We start from the raw sequence: 15,789 nt of genomic DNA, 5'->3' as shown, positions 1-15,789 counted from the left end.
CAGCACTAGGGGCCTCAAATGATTGGATTTTTTACAGGCTGTTTTTTTTATGGGTCTTTAGCAGGTTAAAATTGTTTTTAAGGGGTTGAAAGTTTTAAAAAATCATTTAAACATTTTGTACATTCATCTTAGTTTATTTTTAATTTTTAATCGGTTTATGTACGTGTCACATTGGTACAGTGGTAATGTTGGTAGCTTTGAATACTATAGTTTCAGTTTCGATTCTAGCTGATGGCACCTAAATACGACTCTATAATAACATATATGAAATCATGACAAATTAAAATATCATATTTAAGCATATTTTATGCCCAGGCGACCCCCCCCCCCCCAAGTGGTAATAAATTTTTTCAAGAAACAATTTATTTATTATGTTCCTGAATTTTTTAGATGAGGATCGATAATTTGTGTCATTGGAATTATTCGGATTACTATTCTCATCTTCAGTTTTATTTTCATGTTTCGGCTGATATGTAACCTCCAAATTTCTTCAAATGTATCTTGTAAAAACTTGGGAATCTTTCTACTGAACTCAGGAATTTGTACACAATTTTGAATAGAACCTTTTATCTAATTCATGGGGGGGGGGGCAGGGTAGCATACTCTCATTCTGTCAGCCATAACCGGGTAGAAGTCTTAGTATTGCCTGCACTGAGGATTACCCTCAACCTCCAGAAGAGTGTTGTTTAAAACTGAATTTTACCCGTGTCATGACGGATAAAGTACTGATTAAAATTCAGATCTAAGCAACATATATATATATTTGAATAATGGATCCAAATTTACAGTAGTCCCTCAGGTCTCAGTGGCAACATGCCTTGTTTAAGGTAAATTAAAGAAAAATAAATAAATTTACATGCAGGTGTGGAAAAAGAAGGTTAGAATGGGAAATTTCCATGTGAGGTTAAAATTAAGTAGAATGACAATTCCCCTTAGACGTCGATTGAAAGCCACATGTCCTGTCAGTTACATCACAGATAGGAAGTCACTAGTATGACGTGGTAAATAAGCAGTTTAAATCTTTCTCTTTTTATAAAAGTGGCAGAGAGGACAGTTGGGTTTTTTGGATCCCTATTCCCACCCCTATCATAAAGGGTTGGAGATTTTGTATGTTCACATCTATTCTGTCAAAAACCTAAGGCAGATAATGTGCACCATTGGATGTAACAAAATCCCACCTCTTCACTATAGAAGTCCCTAAATGCTACAAGATTTTCTACTCTGATAACTTCTTTCTGTAGATTGCTTGCCTTTGGAATTTCTTTCTTGCTTCCTGTCCAACTAACATGTGAACAAACATCTTGCTGCTAAACTTCACACTAACACTTATACTTCAGTAGTAATATTGCCTTGTTTGTGGTGAATAAAATTTAAAAAAATATATATAAATCTATATATTTATAAAAATGAGAGTGTAAGTGAGGACACTTCTCAACCTATATACTCAACGAATTTTTGATCTACAGACTTGAAATTTCGTATATAGAGTATTCAGATGCATGGAAAACTTTTCAATTGTTTTTTTTTCTCCAGAAAAAGGCCTATTAAGGGGCCTAAAATTGAAAAATTGGACTTGGAGCTTATCAGATTAAATATTTTGTTTTCTTACTTACAAGAAGTGAACTGTTTAGAAAAAACGTTGCATGGGCATATTTCAGTTTCTTTCCATTTTTTTTTTACTTTATTGTTGTAAAGGAATTTAACATGTTTGATACCTATGGTACTTCTGTTTATAAGAAATAAGAAATCTGCATTAATGAAAATATAATATTTATTCATATTTTATGACTGGGCAACACCGGGTGGCCTGCTAGTAAATAAAGAAAATAAAAAAAATACTTTATCTCAGAACTAAATATCTTTTTATATGCAGTAAAACAGTGACAATGCGTGACAAAGAAGGCTTCCAAGATTACCGTTTTATGCCAGAACCAAATCTCCCGCCTGTCTTTGTATATGATAACCAATCATTGCCAGAGAAAGATAACGACGCTGTCAATATGGATGCTATTCAATCTAAAATGCCGGAGTTACCAAATCAGCAAAGAACAAGGTTACAGCAAGACTATAACCTTTCCCTTGATACAATCAACATACTCTTGGTGAGCTTCAACATTCCTTGTTTTTTTTTTTTTTTTATGTTTTTGTTTTTTAGATTTGATCTTTATTTCTCAGGATTCAGTAAAAAGGTTAATATGTTCCTATTAAAGCAGAAGTTTTAAGCACATATCTTCTACTACATAAAGTAAAGTAAATGTTTTTATTAATAGCTTTTTTTTTTCTGCAAAATCAGTATTTGATTCCGAGTACTTTTAGTGGATGGTTGTAGCATGTTAAGAACAATAAAATTTTAATTCAATTTTATTCTGTTTAGTAAATACTTTAACTGACTCAGAATTATTTTCATATAGATGCTACCTTAAAAAAAAAGGACACAACTCTGTATTATTCAATGCAGAGTTACAGAGTTTTGTTTCAAAACAAAAATTAATTTTGAAAAACTAAAACTGGAACAGTTGAAAAAAAAAAAATGATTCCAGATAACTTACTGGATTGATAATTTTGAAATCATTATGTGCAGTGCTCAGGTGCTCCATAACTCATAAAAGTCCCATGCATCATGTATAGAATAATTATTAAGGAAATGAGCAATGTATGAGTCATGATATACATGTTCTTATTTACTTACCTTCTCACCAGGGCAAAGTTAGACAAAAGGTCAGTTTTTAATGTAGGGGAAAATCCAGATCCCCAAAAAGGGGCACTCTGGATTGAAATATGAATTTTGAAATATGACACTTTCATTCCATAATGGGTATGTATATCATAAAGATTTCTCTGTATTTTGTTTTTAAATTAGGTTGGATTTTGGACAAGAATTGGATTTATTTTCATATAGCCACCACCAATAAAGGGGAGGTAACTCAGTATCCGTCTATAACAGACTTATTTGTTTGGAAAAAAAAATATCTTATTCTATCTTTGTTCATTGCAAATTTACTTTCTTTTTTTGGAAAAAATATAAAATTTAACCCCCACCCCAGCATAATTTAAAAAAACAAAACAAATACACTACCAAGCAATGCCAATTATGTACAATTAGTTTTGTACGAGTGCAAGAAAGTATTAGGTTGTTTGGAAAATGTTAACCGATTTTTTTACTAATTTTCTAAAAGTTGATTAAGATTTTTGCAATATATTTTATACAAAATTTTACATGTTAAATGATTAATATGTACTCTTTAATAATTTTCTGCCCTATTTAATGGTTTTTGATTAAGCGCAGAATTATATTTGTAATTGCCCCCCCTCTTTTTCTTACCCCACCTTTTATTCCCTCCCTCCTTCTCTGCAATCTCTCTCTCTCTCTCACAAACGTGATGTTGCTAGTTTCATTCTTTTCTATAAATACTATTATGACATGTTTTCTTCAGAATTATTTTTTGACCTTCAAGTACTATTTTTTCCTTTTTAGCTCTTTAAATCAAGTGACTTTATACCTTGTCTGGGGTGATTTCCTTTAAAAAAATGTTGACGTATGATACAATACAACTCTACCTCTTCAATATGTGTGTCTACTTGACACACATTCACGTGCATCTTTATGAAATGAAATTTAGAAAATAGATTTAAAAAAATAAAAATGCATTCTTGTGGATTTTTACAAAATTAAATAATTTTTAAAAATAGGATTTTGTTCTATTTTACTGTGTTGCGTTTTTCATTTTAATAAATGTTCGATTAATAGTAAATAAAAAGAAGTGATAATTCAATGTGTAAAGATCAAAGTTACATAGACGCGAGAAGAACACAGACGCATGTAAAATTGTCTCATGATTTTATTAACACTGAGAGTCACATTTATAATAGAACACTCGAATTTCCTTTTGCCTTCCGACTGTAGACTTCACGCTATGGTTCCCCTTCTCCCTAAAAACATTCACAGCAAATACTCGTTAATAATTTCTTTTATTTTCTATTAGCGCCTAAAACTAAGCATAAATTTCATGAGTAAAAGTTCCATCTTAGAACCGTCCGTCTGTGGAACACAATGCTGTGGGGCTCCTTCCCAGCTGACTATAACATGGTCATTTTCAAATATAATGTAAATAGGTGCTTGTTGAGTTGTCCTCTTAAATGATCAAATCCAACCCAAGTTCTACTATTACCGATTATCACGGCGTTGTTTCAAAATCTACGTGACATTCGTTAATCCTTATTCTTGAATGGCCTTTGGGCCTTGATAAGCAGTGACCTCTTAGTTTAAAAAAAAAAGATTGGTGCTCTTTTGGTTAACAACAATTTTAAGGAAATCCTAAAAAATTTCTATGCAATCAATCTTGAATCTCTCACCAGATCTTCAAAAACACAATTCGGGAGTATCATACACAAGAGAAAACTGATACTCATGCAATCAAATAACTCCTTGAAGTCATTTCGGGGAGAAATGCTGTATTCATGTACAAAGCTTATCCTATAAATACTATTCTTTTTGCATATCGTTGTGGTGATATATCGTTTTTCTCTTTTTTTTGCTTCATGGTTACTTTTCTTTAAGAAAGAGACTCCTTAGCCAAATTGGTTAGAGTGATTTTCCTGTCACAAAGAGCCGTCATTTCCAGTCTTGTGTCATCTCTTTTTGCTGATGATTTGGGGTCATCTGAGTCTGTCTGTCTTTTGTTCATATATTTTACCAATTCCCATCACTCTGGGAAAAGGAAGTATTAAATTGTTCAAGGTGTTAAAAGATTGTTTAGATTCCAAGCCTTTCTTTATCATCTTTCAGATTCTGTTTTTTCATAATTTTGTTTTTTCTTAGGTAACATTTTATGTCAATATATAATAAAATGGAAACGTTCCCCCTCCACATCTATCAACAGTATTGGAAACTAATGAGGCCATTCCTATGCAAAATTTTAGCACACACCATTTCAGACTAATCCTGCCATGTGTTTTGTGCAAGATTACACGCATTTCTTCACCGTATAATAAATGTTACAATTTACCGACTCTGACTCGCTCTCTCAAATATGTAACCCAACATAGGTAGTAGCAAATATTTTTCCCTCTTGGAATTTAGTCCTCCCACAAAACCTCTGAAATCTCTGGGTCTTTTTTCATATTAGGATACATTTAGCAACTCAAACACTAAGCATTATTTTCAAACAACATATTTCATAAAATTCTATTTTTTTTTTCTTAATAGTCTGAATTATAGCAAATTGAATCAAATTTTAAATACTAAAGAAACTAACAACGAAAAGAAACATTGTGTCATGTTGGATTTCTAACATGGGTGATATGAACAATCTGACAAGATACAAAGGAAAATAACTCTGTTTATATTATGCCATAAGGGAGATAATCACTGCTATCTCACATTAAAAATCTTTTAATGTTTTATTTGCATTTTCATTAATTACAAAGCTATATCTCCTGTGGTTGTGTGAACAAATTTATTCTCCTTTGGATGTTGTTGGATTTATTTATATTGGCCATATTAAAAATTAAAGCAAGTTTTTGTTTTAATGTTTAGGGTTTACAATTCATCTTGCTATAATTTACCACAATGGTTTTACAGAATAATAAATTCTTTTTAAATAGTGCTAAGCAACATTTTTAGAATCTCTATAAAGTTAACATGGACAACTATTTCTACTTTTACTTATATGTAATGCTTATTGTATGGAAAAAGTGTATTGGTGGACAGCTATAAGCCTGAATGCCATCAAGAAGCTCTCAAGTCAGTCTGCAGGTGGTCGGTTTTTAATGGTGGAATCAATATTGGTTAGCGATCTTGTGTGATCTTGTTCAAAGTTATCATGTATTGGTCGCCATGGTTTAGATTGTAGTGCAGGCTAGGAGAGAAATCTGTTCAACCTGACCAGGATGGATACCATTGCAGCACACTTTGACTTGTATGTATTTAATCTTTTTTTTTTTTTTTGTAGTTTGAACCAGGGCTAATGAAATTGTTTGAAGAAATTTTGGCCAACATCAGAAATGATTCCTTGGTGAAAGTGCAGAACATTGCCAATTTGTTGATGAACGATTTCCTCTCTGTTCTACACAGCAAAGATTTGTCTGTTGAAACCAGGTAATTTATTTGTAAAGATTTCTACAGAAACACAATTACCATCAATGGCTTCCAAGTAATTAATACAAATGCAACATCACTTTTCTGACATCCTAGAGCTCGATTAACCGCTTTTCCGGACCATTTGATTTCATGTTAATAACAATTCATTGACACACCCTCATTAATTATATACCTATGATGTCTCTACACTACCAGGGGTTGCGAGAAACAAACTTTAAATGTAAGTGAATGAATGGAAAATAATTTGTCTTTATGTTTCGGAATTTTTTAGATGAGGATTGATTATTTGTATTCTTTGGACTATTGTTCTCATCCTGAGTTTTATCTTTATAATGTTTCAGTTGATGTAACCTCCAACCTTCTTCAAATGTACTTGTTGAACTCATGAATTTGTATGAAATTTCAAATAATATTTTAGGCATGTTTAATGTAATAAATTGAGAGTTTTGCATTTTGAATGTTTGAAATAAAAATTGGATAAAAATATTTGAAAGAATTCAAATAATACAAGACTGATATTTATGTTTTTTAATTTTTGGGATGAGGATTGATTATTCGTATAATTTGGATTCCTCGGATTACTGTTTACATCTTGAGTGTCTTTTACACATTCCGTTTAATGCATCGTATTGAATTGAGGAATCTCTCTGTCAAACTCACAAATCTGCATGGAATTTCGAACAGAACTCTGCCACAACTGGATAGAGGTTCTAAGTAATTCGCCCACACTGAGGATTGAACTTTCAACCTTCAGAAGAAGGTCACTTTTACAACTGAAATTTTCCAAGAACTCTAACCACTGCACCACGGGTCCTTTGCAGACAATTCCAGTACAAATTTTAGGGACCTTGAGTGTCATTTTCACAATGTTTCAGTCAATGTAACCTCCAAACTTTTTCAGGTGTATCTTGTCAAATTTGGGAATCTGGACGGAATTTCGAACATGCTCTTGTTCCATCAGCCGTGACGGGATGGAGATACTAAGTTTAAGTAATTTGCAATTGTATTTTTTGTCGCCTTCACCAAGAATTGAACCTTTTAATCTTCAGGAGAATATCACTTTTACAATTAATTTTCCAAGTACTCTAACCACTGTGGACAGTTGTAGTACAAATTTTGGCAGCCTTAAACCTATTTTATTTCTAGTTGTAAATATCACCATTTATTACTAACTAGCCTGGGTGCCCATCGTTACCCGGGTGTTTGGAGGTGTGTGAACAAAAAATTTAAAAAAAAAAACAATTGTAGTAGGCGGCAGGCAGGCTCGAACACATACCATGAAGATGGAAAAGAACATGAAAAACAAAAAAGTGACCTCTTTGCTGTTGTATCCATTGTCAAACTGGAAGTGGCAAAGGTTTAAATTAAGGCTAGTCAATCGAAAAGAGGGGATGACTTTCGAAAATATCGTCAAAAAAAGCAACCCCTCCTTGTAGAAAAGTGCCCAGTTGAGGCTGAAGGAATTAATGTTTTTAGCCAATTTTTCAATATTTGTCATCCGAAGGGTCGAGCTTAAAAATAAAACCGATCTTGTGAAAATCTGTTGCTTCTGTCAAAAATTTTAGGCAGACATACAAACATACACATATACATACATACATTTAAACAGACAGGTTAGATTTATATTATAGATTATTATGTAGCCATAAATATCCCCTAAATTTGACCAGATACACCTAAAGAAGGTTGGAGGTAACATCGACCAAAACATGAAAATAATGCTAAAACTTTGTTTTCGATTTCATCCCAAAACGGATGTTGCATAAGTGAACATAACCAAGTGCAAGTTGGCTCTATGCTTAGATACAATTTTCGTCTGATTCACCCAGTTATTTTTTCTGTCTTGAATCAAAACCATAAGTATCTTGACCTAGAACAACAGCTTATAACAACACTTTTTGTACTGTTCACAGGTTTATTATATTTCTTGAAAAAAAATAGTAGTGAACTGTGGTTATTAAAAACATCGGGCAAAACTTAAATGATATATAGTCGAATCATGGATAGTTTTTATAAGTATACAAAATAAGTTTTAAAGTAAATGTTTCCAGATAATTAATACTTTTAAAAATATGGATGCTTGTTTACAATGGTCATCTTTTAAACCAACACATTTCAGGTGAAAACATTATTACGTACTTACGTGTCACTGTGAAAATAGTATAAATTACAAAAATCACAAAAATAATGACCCTGTAGAAAAATAATTAGAAATAAAAATAGAATTTATTGAATTAAAAAATAGAATTTATCATTTTATTGTCTGTTTTAATATAGAGGAGATAAGCGGAGAGCACATACAAAGCCTTACCTTCCCAAATGATCACCCATCTGGTACTAACTAGGCTCAATGTTGCCAAGCTTCGGTGATCTGGCGAGAACCGGTGCGTCAACACGATTATGCCATATATCTCTGCATTTGTTTCCAGTCGTCCTGTACAGACACTTCACTTGCCACTGGTATTAAATAATGTTGACTCAGGAGATGTGTGGTTGGAGATTGCGCACCTCCTGCTACAAAAATTTCACGTGCAGGCACCCCTTCGTGGATATCCATAGTCTGCCAAAGGCTGAAGGAGCCCCCTAATGTAAAAGAGTTGTGAAACTAATTCAGTATGACGAACAAGGGAGATAACTCTTGACTTAAGGGTCTGCCATCTTTAAACATACAATCTGGGAATTTAATTGTGGCTGATTTTTTATTTAAAATACTTATAGAACATCACCTACTGGATCATTTTTCGTGATTTTTGGAATTTATACTAATTTCATCATGACATGTACATACATAATAATGTTTTCACCTAAAATGTGTTGGGTTAAGAGATCACCAATGTAAACAAGCATCAAAATATGTAATAATAATATTTGAGTATTTAACGACAAACAAAACATTTGCAGCATCTTTTAAATTTGATACAATTTTAAAAAAATCTTTTTCAGTAACATCCAGGCTTCAGATCTTGGTGACATTTGCATCATGATAGCCAAAGACGAAATCTCCAAGACAACAGCCAAAAATGTAATTAACTAATACGAATTCTTCTTCTTCTTCTTCTTCTTCTTCTTCTTCTTCTTCTTCTATCACAAAGATATTTTGGTTAAAACATATTTAAATTAATCATAGATCAATTCATTTCCTTCAAAAATGCAATGTGAAAAAAGTAAAGTGACTGTATTTTTTGTAATTTTTTAAAAAAAGTTTTCAAATTAATTGTACATTCTATTTCCTTCAAAATACATGAAAATAATCATCATCGGTTAATGGTTACTTGTGCAGAAATTGAACCAAACATATCGAACATGACGTCAACTGCCGGCTGATTATCAAAGCGTAACAATGCTACTCAAGGAAAATACTGAACAAAATATTTAAATATAATAAAATCACCAGAAAAAAAGATATATATAATGTAAATAAAAAGAAACAATAACCTATCGTCTTATTCTTGTAACAAGTTTTTATTAAGTAACAAGTTGTATTTTTTTCAACCATTTTTTTTTTGTCAAACAAAATTGAACAAAATTAATAAAATAATCAATTTTTTTAAATGTTTTTTTAAAAAAATGTTTTTAACAAAAGTTTCAATAAAAAGCACTTTTTTTATGTTTTTCATGTATTTTTTTCCTTTTTCCTTTTTTCTTTATTTTTGTAATTAATGTAAAATAACCCTTTTTTTTTTCATGAACAATATTTTTCCTGTGTGGCCGGGCAATGGTTATTTTTTTTTATTTATTTATTTTTTTTAATTAAATTAAGATAGCCAGGATATTCCCTTAGGATTAGATAGACTTTTCTACGGAAGAGACAGCAGATGTGGAAGAAGCTTTACCAACCGATATATCATTTAAGATGGAGACAAAAGTATAATTACCAAATTTCTGCCTCCACATAAACTTGAAAAAATAACTGTTGAGAAGCTCCCGGCTGGTCCCACATTACATCCATTGCCGGCATTTCATTCTGGTCCACCTCCAGCCACATCTATTCTTAACGGATTGTCTTTTGGTGATGACTCACCACAAGACGCGCAATTTTTCTTTGCAACGATTAATCATTTTGTTTAGCATTATGAAACGACATGTTCTGGTATCTCCAACTATTGATCCAAGGTGGAGATATTCATCTTGTATTAAGTTGTTACGAACAACCGTTTGAGGGTGTGTTGTTTACTTAATTTATTGATTTTTTTTTCTTCCAATATTTTCCACAAAGATAGTCTGCTTCTTTGCCGTGCATTGATTGACTGATCAGTGTCAAAGCTGGTTAGTTACGTCTGGTTCAAATTCTGCACAAGTACCATTTAACGTTTGTTTTATATGCTGGCATGTGTTGGATGACGTTTAGAAATTGACTTCCAAACTAACCTATCTGTCGCCTGGTCTTTATTTATCCTTCCTTCTCTCAATTCTTTCTTTATGACACCTTCCTACAAAAACTGCATAAACCTAACATGGTCATCTCCGCTGACACGGGATGTACATAAGACTGTAGACCGCTCATGAATTTAATACTCCCATGAAACTTTCTCCTTTGGAGAAAGCTGGTTCAACCTGCCTTGGGTGAATGCCACATAGTTTTACTATTAACTTGATTATAACTGCATCGTCTTAAAGCTGGTTAGTTACGTCTGGTTCAAATTCTGCACAAGTACCATTTAACGTTTGTTTTATATGCTGGCATGTGTTGGATGACGTTTAGAAATTGACTTCCAAACTAACCTATCTGTCGCCTGGTCTTTATTTATCCTTCCTTCTCTCAATTCTTTCTTTACAAAAATCATGTAAATTGAGTAGTTTTATTTTCAAATAGGAAAATCAAATATGGCTAAACTACGAGCGATAATCTTATGACACCATCTTGAAAACGCCTGGAGGAACAACAGAGATAACTCTAAATAATTCAAACTTGCAAAACTTTAAAAAGCCATTCTTAACATGGGTTGAAGGAGGCATTGGGAAAACTAAAATTTGCTTGAAAATGATTTCCTTTATGATAAGAAAACTACTTGATCAATGTATATGATTTTTGGTGTATGATATTTTATTTCCAGCACGGGCACATACATCAAATAGATTTTTCTTTATTTTTGTTTTTTGTTTTTTCATAAGAGGAGTTCTGGACGAATGCCACTCCATCTTTAAAATGCTAGAATTGTCTAGAAAATAATAGAATTACTTTTGTAAGTAATAATCATCATCAAATTATTTACCAAAATCCGATTTATTTTCTCCCAGTTACCTCCCTTTGTGATCTATATGCAGTGATGAAAACCTTGTTGTTCGTCTTTTTGACAATGGATCGTTTGCTTACTAACAAATTAACAACCAGTTTTATGTCCGTTGAAACCTTTTAGTTGGGAAACTCTTTTTCATTATTACATTTTTATCTCATAGGTTGTGACAGAACTTTTCGATCATCCTCATGAGTCAGCCAAAAACATTGTCCAATCAAAAAATTGGTATCAAATCAAAGATGTTGATCAATTGAAAGTACTCTGTAAAGATGCTATTTCTCAGTATCCATCTGCTGTAAGTAGTCCACTGTTTTTTTTTTTGTTTTCTTCTTCCTTGTAAGTTGATGTGTGTGTGTGTGTATACATATATATATATATATATATATATATATATATATATATATATATATATAGTTAGGCACCGCCAAAACTGGGGGGGGGGCAGGTCAGTACTTTTTGACGGACGGTCTTTTTAAAAATCTACCAAAAATCAGGTAATTATCCGATCAATACGAAATTTTCAGCAATTATTAGGAGAAGAATGAACTTTATAACAGTGTACTTATTTTTCATAAACGATATTTATATATATATTTTTTTTTGCTTACAAAACCCCCCCTTGTTTTGAAGTGGGAACAAATATGCTTAAAATAATCATTTGAAACTGAACAAAACATATTGTGTTGTTGTAAGGGACAGAATTATAGATTAAAAAAAAAAAAATTGTTTGCATACCTTATTTTGACGTCTGAATATCAGAACTTCAATTGTGTTTAATTATCCCGCTTTTGAGTTTTGAAGTGTGAAATTCGGTGAATATGTTAAGTAAAATAATTAATTTAAGTTAAGCAAAACAAAAAAAAATTTTTTTTAATATTTATACGAAAAAAGCCATTTTAAAATTTTTGATAAATAAATTAACAATTTTTTTTTAGCGAGCCGAATAATGCATGACCATTATTAAACAGAGCATGCTTTGAATAATCGATACAATAAAAAAAAATTCGATAAATATTGTGCCCTTTGTGTTAAAAATAGCATCATTTTTTTCGATCTCGTTTGAAAACGTTTGCCGCCTTTCGACTACGGTGGACCAAACGCGCTGAAATAAATTTTTTTTATTCTGCTTTAAATTGCCCCCTCCCCCCATTTTGGGGAGCCTGGCCCCCACACACATACACATTAAAAACCAAACTCATACAAATGGTCACCCATCTGGTACTGGCCAGCCTCAGCTTAATAATACATTGAAATTTTCGTCACTGAAAAATAAGTTTTTTTGGCCTGTTTGGTCTTCCATAGTTTTCGTCTCATCAAAAGAAAACGTAAACAGAGCCGATCTGAACTCTACGGCGACGCGAAATATCTGGTTACCTATATGAATAAGTGGAATTATTTGAAATTCAGGTACTTATATTATAATATTTTTGCATATTCTCTTAGAAAATCATCCTAAATCTTAGTTAGACAATAAATGAATAAATAAATTATTTCAAAAACCCTTTTTTTTAAATATTTAAGTACGTTTTTTGTGCAAGACAAAAATATCAATTGTTAACTTTTTGGGAAAATTTAACATTTAAAATTTAATTAAAAATAGTAGAAAAAGTTTTACATTATTCTGTTTTCTATATGATAAAATTCAGGGTTTTATCTTTCTGGAAAAAAAAAAGTTACTCAGAAATAATGGATTTTAATAAATGTAATTTAGTTTTAAAAAACAACAACAACTTGATTTTGCGGCCATTTTTGGCGGTGCCTATATATAGTGAATGCATATGAATGACAAAAGTCTATATTCCAAAGTTCATGATGTTGACAATCTTATAATTTATTCCTTTAATTCAGTTGGCATTTACAATTCTTGGCAGTATCTGTTTCATAGCGCAAAATCAACCACTTAATTATTATATCAATCAATGAATCTATTTTGCCCTTAACTCATTTTTCAAAAAACACATGGAGAAAAAAATAATATATTTTGTTTTAATACATTTGTTTTGTGACCTACATTAAAAAGTTTTGTGTAAGTAGAAAAAAGTTTTTTTTTTAAATCCTTAAAAATTTTGTAAATATTTAATATTAAAAAATGTTTTGTAAGTATATATTTTTTCTTTTAAATCTTAAAAAGTTTTGTGAATATATTTTTTAAAAAATCTTGCTTGCGAACATTCGACCATGTCTGCTATTTGATGTGTTTACAAACAACCAATGTTATGTGGTTGTGCCAATGTCAAGGTCGAACCACCGGTGTCACTTGAAATGTGTGCTGGTTGTCGTCTTCTGCTACACGGTCTCTATTCTTTACTTGGTCCAACAAACTAAACTAACCCCCTTTCTTCGAGAGAAGGCAAAGCCTGGGAGTATGGCTCTCCTAGGACTGAATAGAACCATACATTGACTGACAATAACAAAGTCCCTTGTATTATCATTTTGAGTGTTATTTGTACAATGTTTCGGTTGATGTATCCTCCGATCTTCTTCAGGTGTATATTGTGAAACTCAAGAATCTTTCTGTTGAACTTTATGGAATTTTAAACAGAATCCTTCATTCAACCAACGGGCGTAGCATGCTCCCATCTCATCAACCATAACTGGGCAGAAATCTCTAACGCGAATTTTAGGAAGTTTAAACTTATTTTTTTTTCTAGATGTAAATATTACTATTTTTATAGCCCCCCCCCCAAAAAAACAAAACAAATGGGGACATCTTAAGCTGCCATGTTTGATTTTGAGGTTCCTAAATTTTGTACTAGTGACTTTTACCTAAACATGGCTGATGGGACAGGAGTGGTGTTACCCCTGTTGGGTTGAATGAAGAATTCTGTTTGAAATTCTGTGGAGATTTCTGAGTTAGGCAAAAAGATTCTCGAGTTCGATAATATACAGGTCGGAGGTTACATCAACTGAAACGTGCAAATATAACACGGCAGATGAGAACAGTAATATGAGAGAATCCAAATAATATGAACAATCATTTGGCATCTAAAAAATTAAAAACTGTAACAAAGTCACTGTTGGGCTGATACAAACACCTACTCAGCTGTCTCAATAGGTAACTGTCTTTTTGTTTTTATTTATTCATTTATTTAATAAAAAGAAAACAAACACAAACTTTCTTTTTACAGGTAAAGAAGTTCAAGAAAGGCAAGAAGAAAGCCATTAACCCACTCATCGTCCACGTTTTGGATGCCACCGATGGCTGTGCTGAACCTCGGATAGTGACAGATATTTTAAAGAAAATGCTAACTTAACATTGTGATTATCATTTAGCTTCATTTTTTATTTATGAATAAATCGCATTTTTATATTTGTAATACATTCGTTTTGGTTTTATGTTTTGGAACTTCAAACAGTTGTTAAGAAACAAAAAAAAAAAAAAATGGAGGTGAATCAATGGCATGTAGGGAGAGGATGCAATAGGATGATGACCCTGGCATTGAAATAGAGAAAAAGATGAGATGGTAAGTTTAAAACTAATTATTTTTTAATGTTAACAGAAACGGCTGTTAGTCCTTCTATAATATAAATCTCAATTGTCGGTTTGTGTGAATGTATGTTTGTATGTCTGCCATAAACTTTTGACAGACACAACGGATCCTCACGAGATCAGTATCGTTTTGAAGCTCGACAACTTCGATGACAAATATAAAAAAATTGGCCAAAAACATTAATTTCTTCATCCTCAACTGGGCAGTTTTCTACAAAGAGGGGGTCGGTTTTTGCGTCGATATTTTTGCAAAGTTATCGTCTCGGTTGGATTGACTATGCTTAATTTCAATGTTTGGAACTTCCGGTCATGCGATGAAGACATCGGCTAAGATGTCACTTTTTTTTTTAACCTTCTTTTTTTCTCCTTCACCTTGCGGGTTTGAGCTTGCCTGCTTAGTACCATTTTTTTTTTTTTTTTTTTTTTAAACCTCTCTTCACCTAAACTGCCTACTGTTGTTTTGACCTCCCCCCTCCGCTACTACCACTTTTTTTTTTTTACACCCCACTGGGGTTCCTTACTACACCACCTACACACACCCAGGCAACGCCGAGCACCCCTGCTAGTCCTCTGTATACTACTATTCTGAGAACGTTTGTTAATTTGTTATCATGCATATTTGTTTTAGATGTTATGGTTGTTTTGTTTTATGGCGTATCAACCATTTTTGGGTTATTTAATGTCAGATCCAGTAATTTAGAAAACCAAAAAAATGCTTCTAATTCTTTAAATTTGCAAATATTTATTCATGGTGTTTAGTTTATAGAAGTAAATTGTTTTTGACTCGGCAGAACATGATTGAGTTTTGCAAAGCGAAAAGAAAAAAAAAAACCAATAACATCAATGCTTGGTACATATTTCTTTTTCAAGAAGCTAGTATCTTCAGACAGCCAGATTGAGTAGCACCAGATGCCCTAACAGCTATTACCACTGCGCTAAAGTGGACCTGGGAGCAATGGTAG

The 15,789-nt window shown here is 32.2% G+C and overlaps 1 protein-coding gene across 2 annotated transcripts in view; it reads left to right on the top strand.

Annotated features, from left to right (window-relative positions):
- The window catches only part of LOC145258020 (glutamyl-tRNA(Gln) amidotransferase subunit B, mitochondrial-like), a 41,560-nt gene extending 26,906 nt beyond the window's left edge, over positions 1-14,654 (top strand). For both annotated transcript variants that reach the window (XM_080115749.1, XM_080115747.1), the window contains exons 8-12: positions 1,874-2,102; positions 5,952-6,097; positions 9,044-9,122; positions 11,498-11,632; positions 14,466-14,654. In XM_080115749.1, coding sequence (XP_079971875.1) covers positions 1,874-2,102; positions 5,952-6,097; positions 9,044-9,122; positions 11,498-11,632; positions 14,466-14,591 — 715 coding nt within the window. In that variant the 3' untranslated portion in view covers positions 14,592-14,654. The remainder of the gene's footprint in view (positions 1-1,873; positions 2,103-5,951; positions 6,098-9,043; positions 9,123-11,497; positions 11,633-14,465) is intronic.
- The last annotated feature ends 1,135 nt before the right edge of the window (positions 14,655-15,789 follow it).

The sequence above is a fragment of the Euprymna scolopes genome, chromosome 3 (assembly GCF_053919585.1).
Source record: "Euprymna scolopes isolate OS-2025 chromosome 3, ASM5391958v1, whole genome shotgun sequence".
NCBI classification, from domain to species: Eukaryota; Metazoa; Mollusca; class Cephalopoda; order Sepiida; family Sepiolidae; genus Euprymna; species Euprymna scolopes.
The sequence above is the reverse complement of the archived record's forward strand: the minus strand, read 5'-3'. Positions and strand labels throughout refer to the sequence as shown.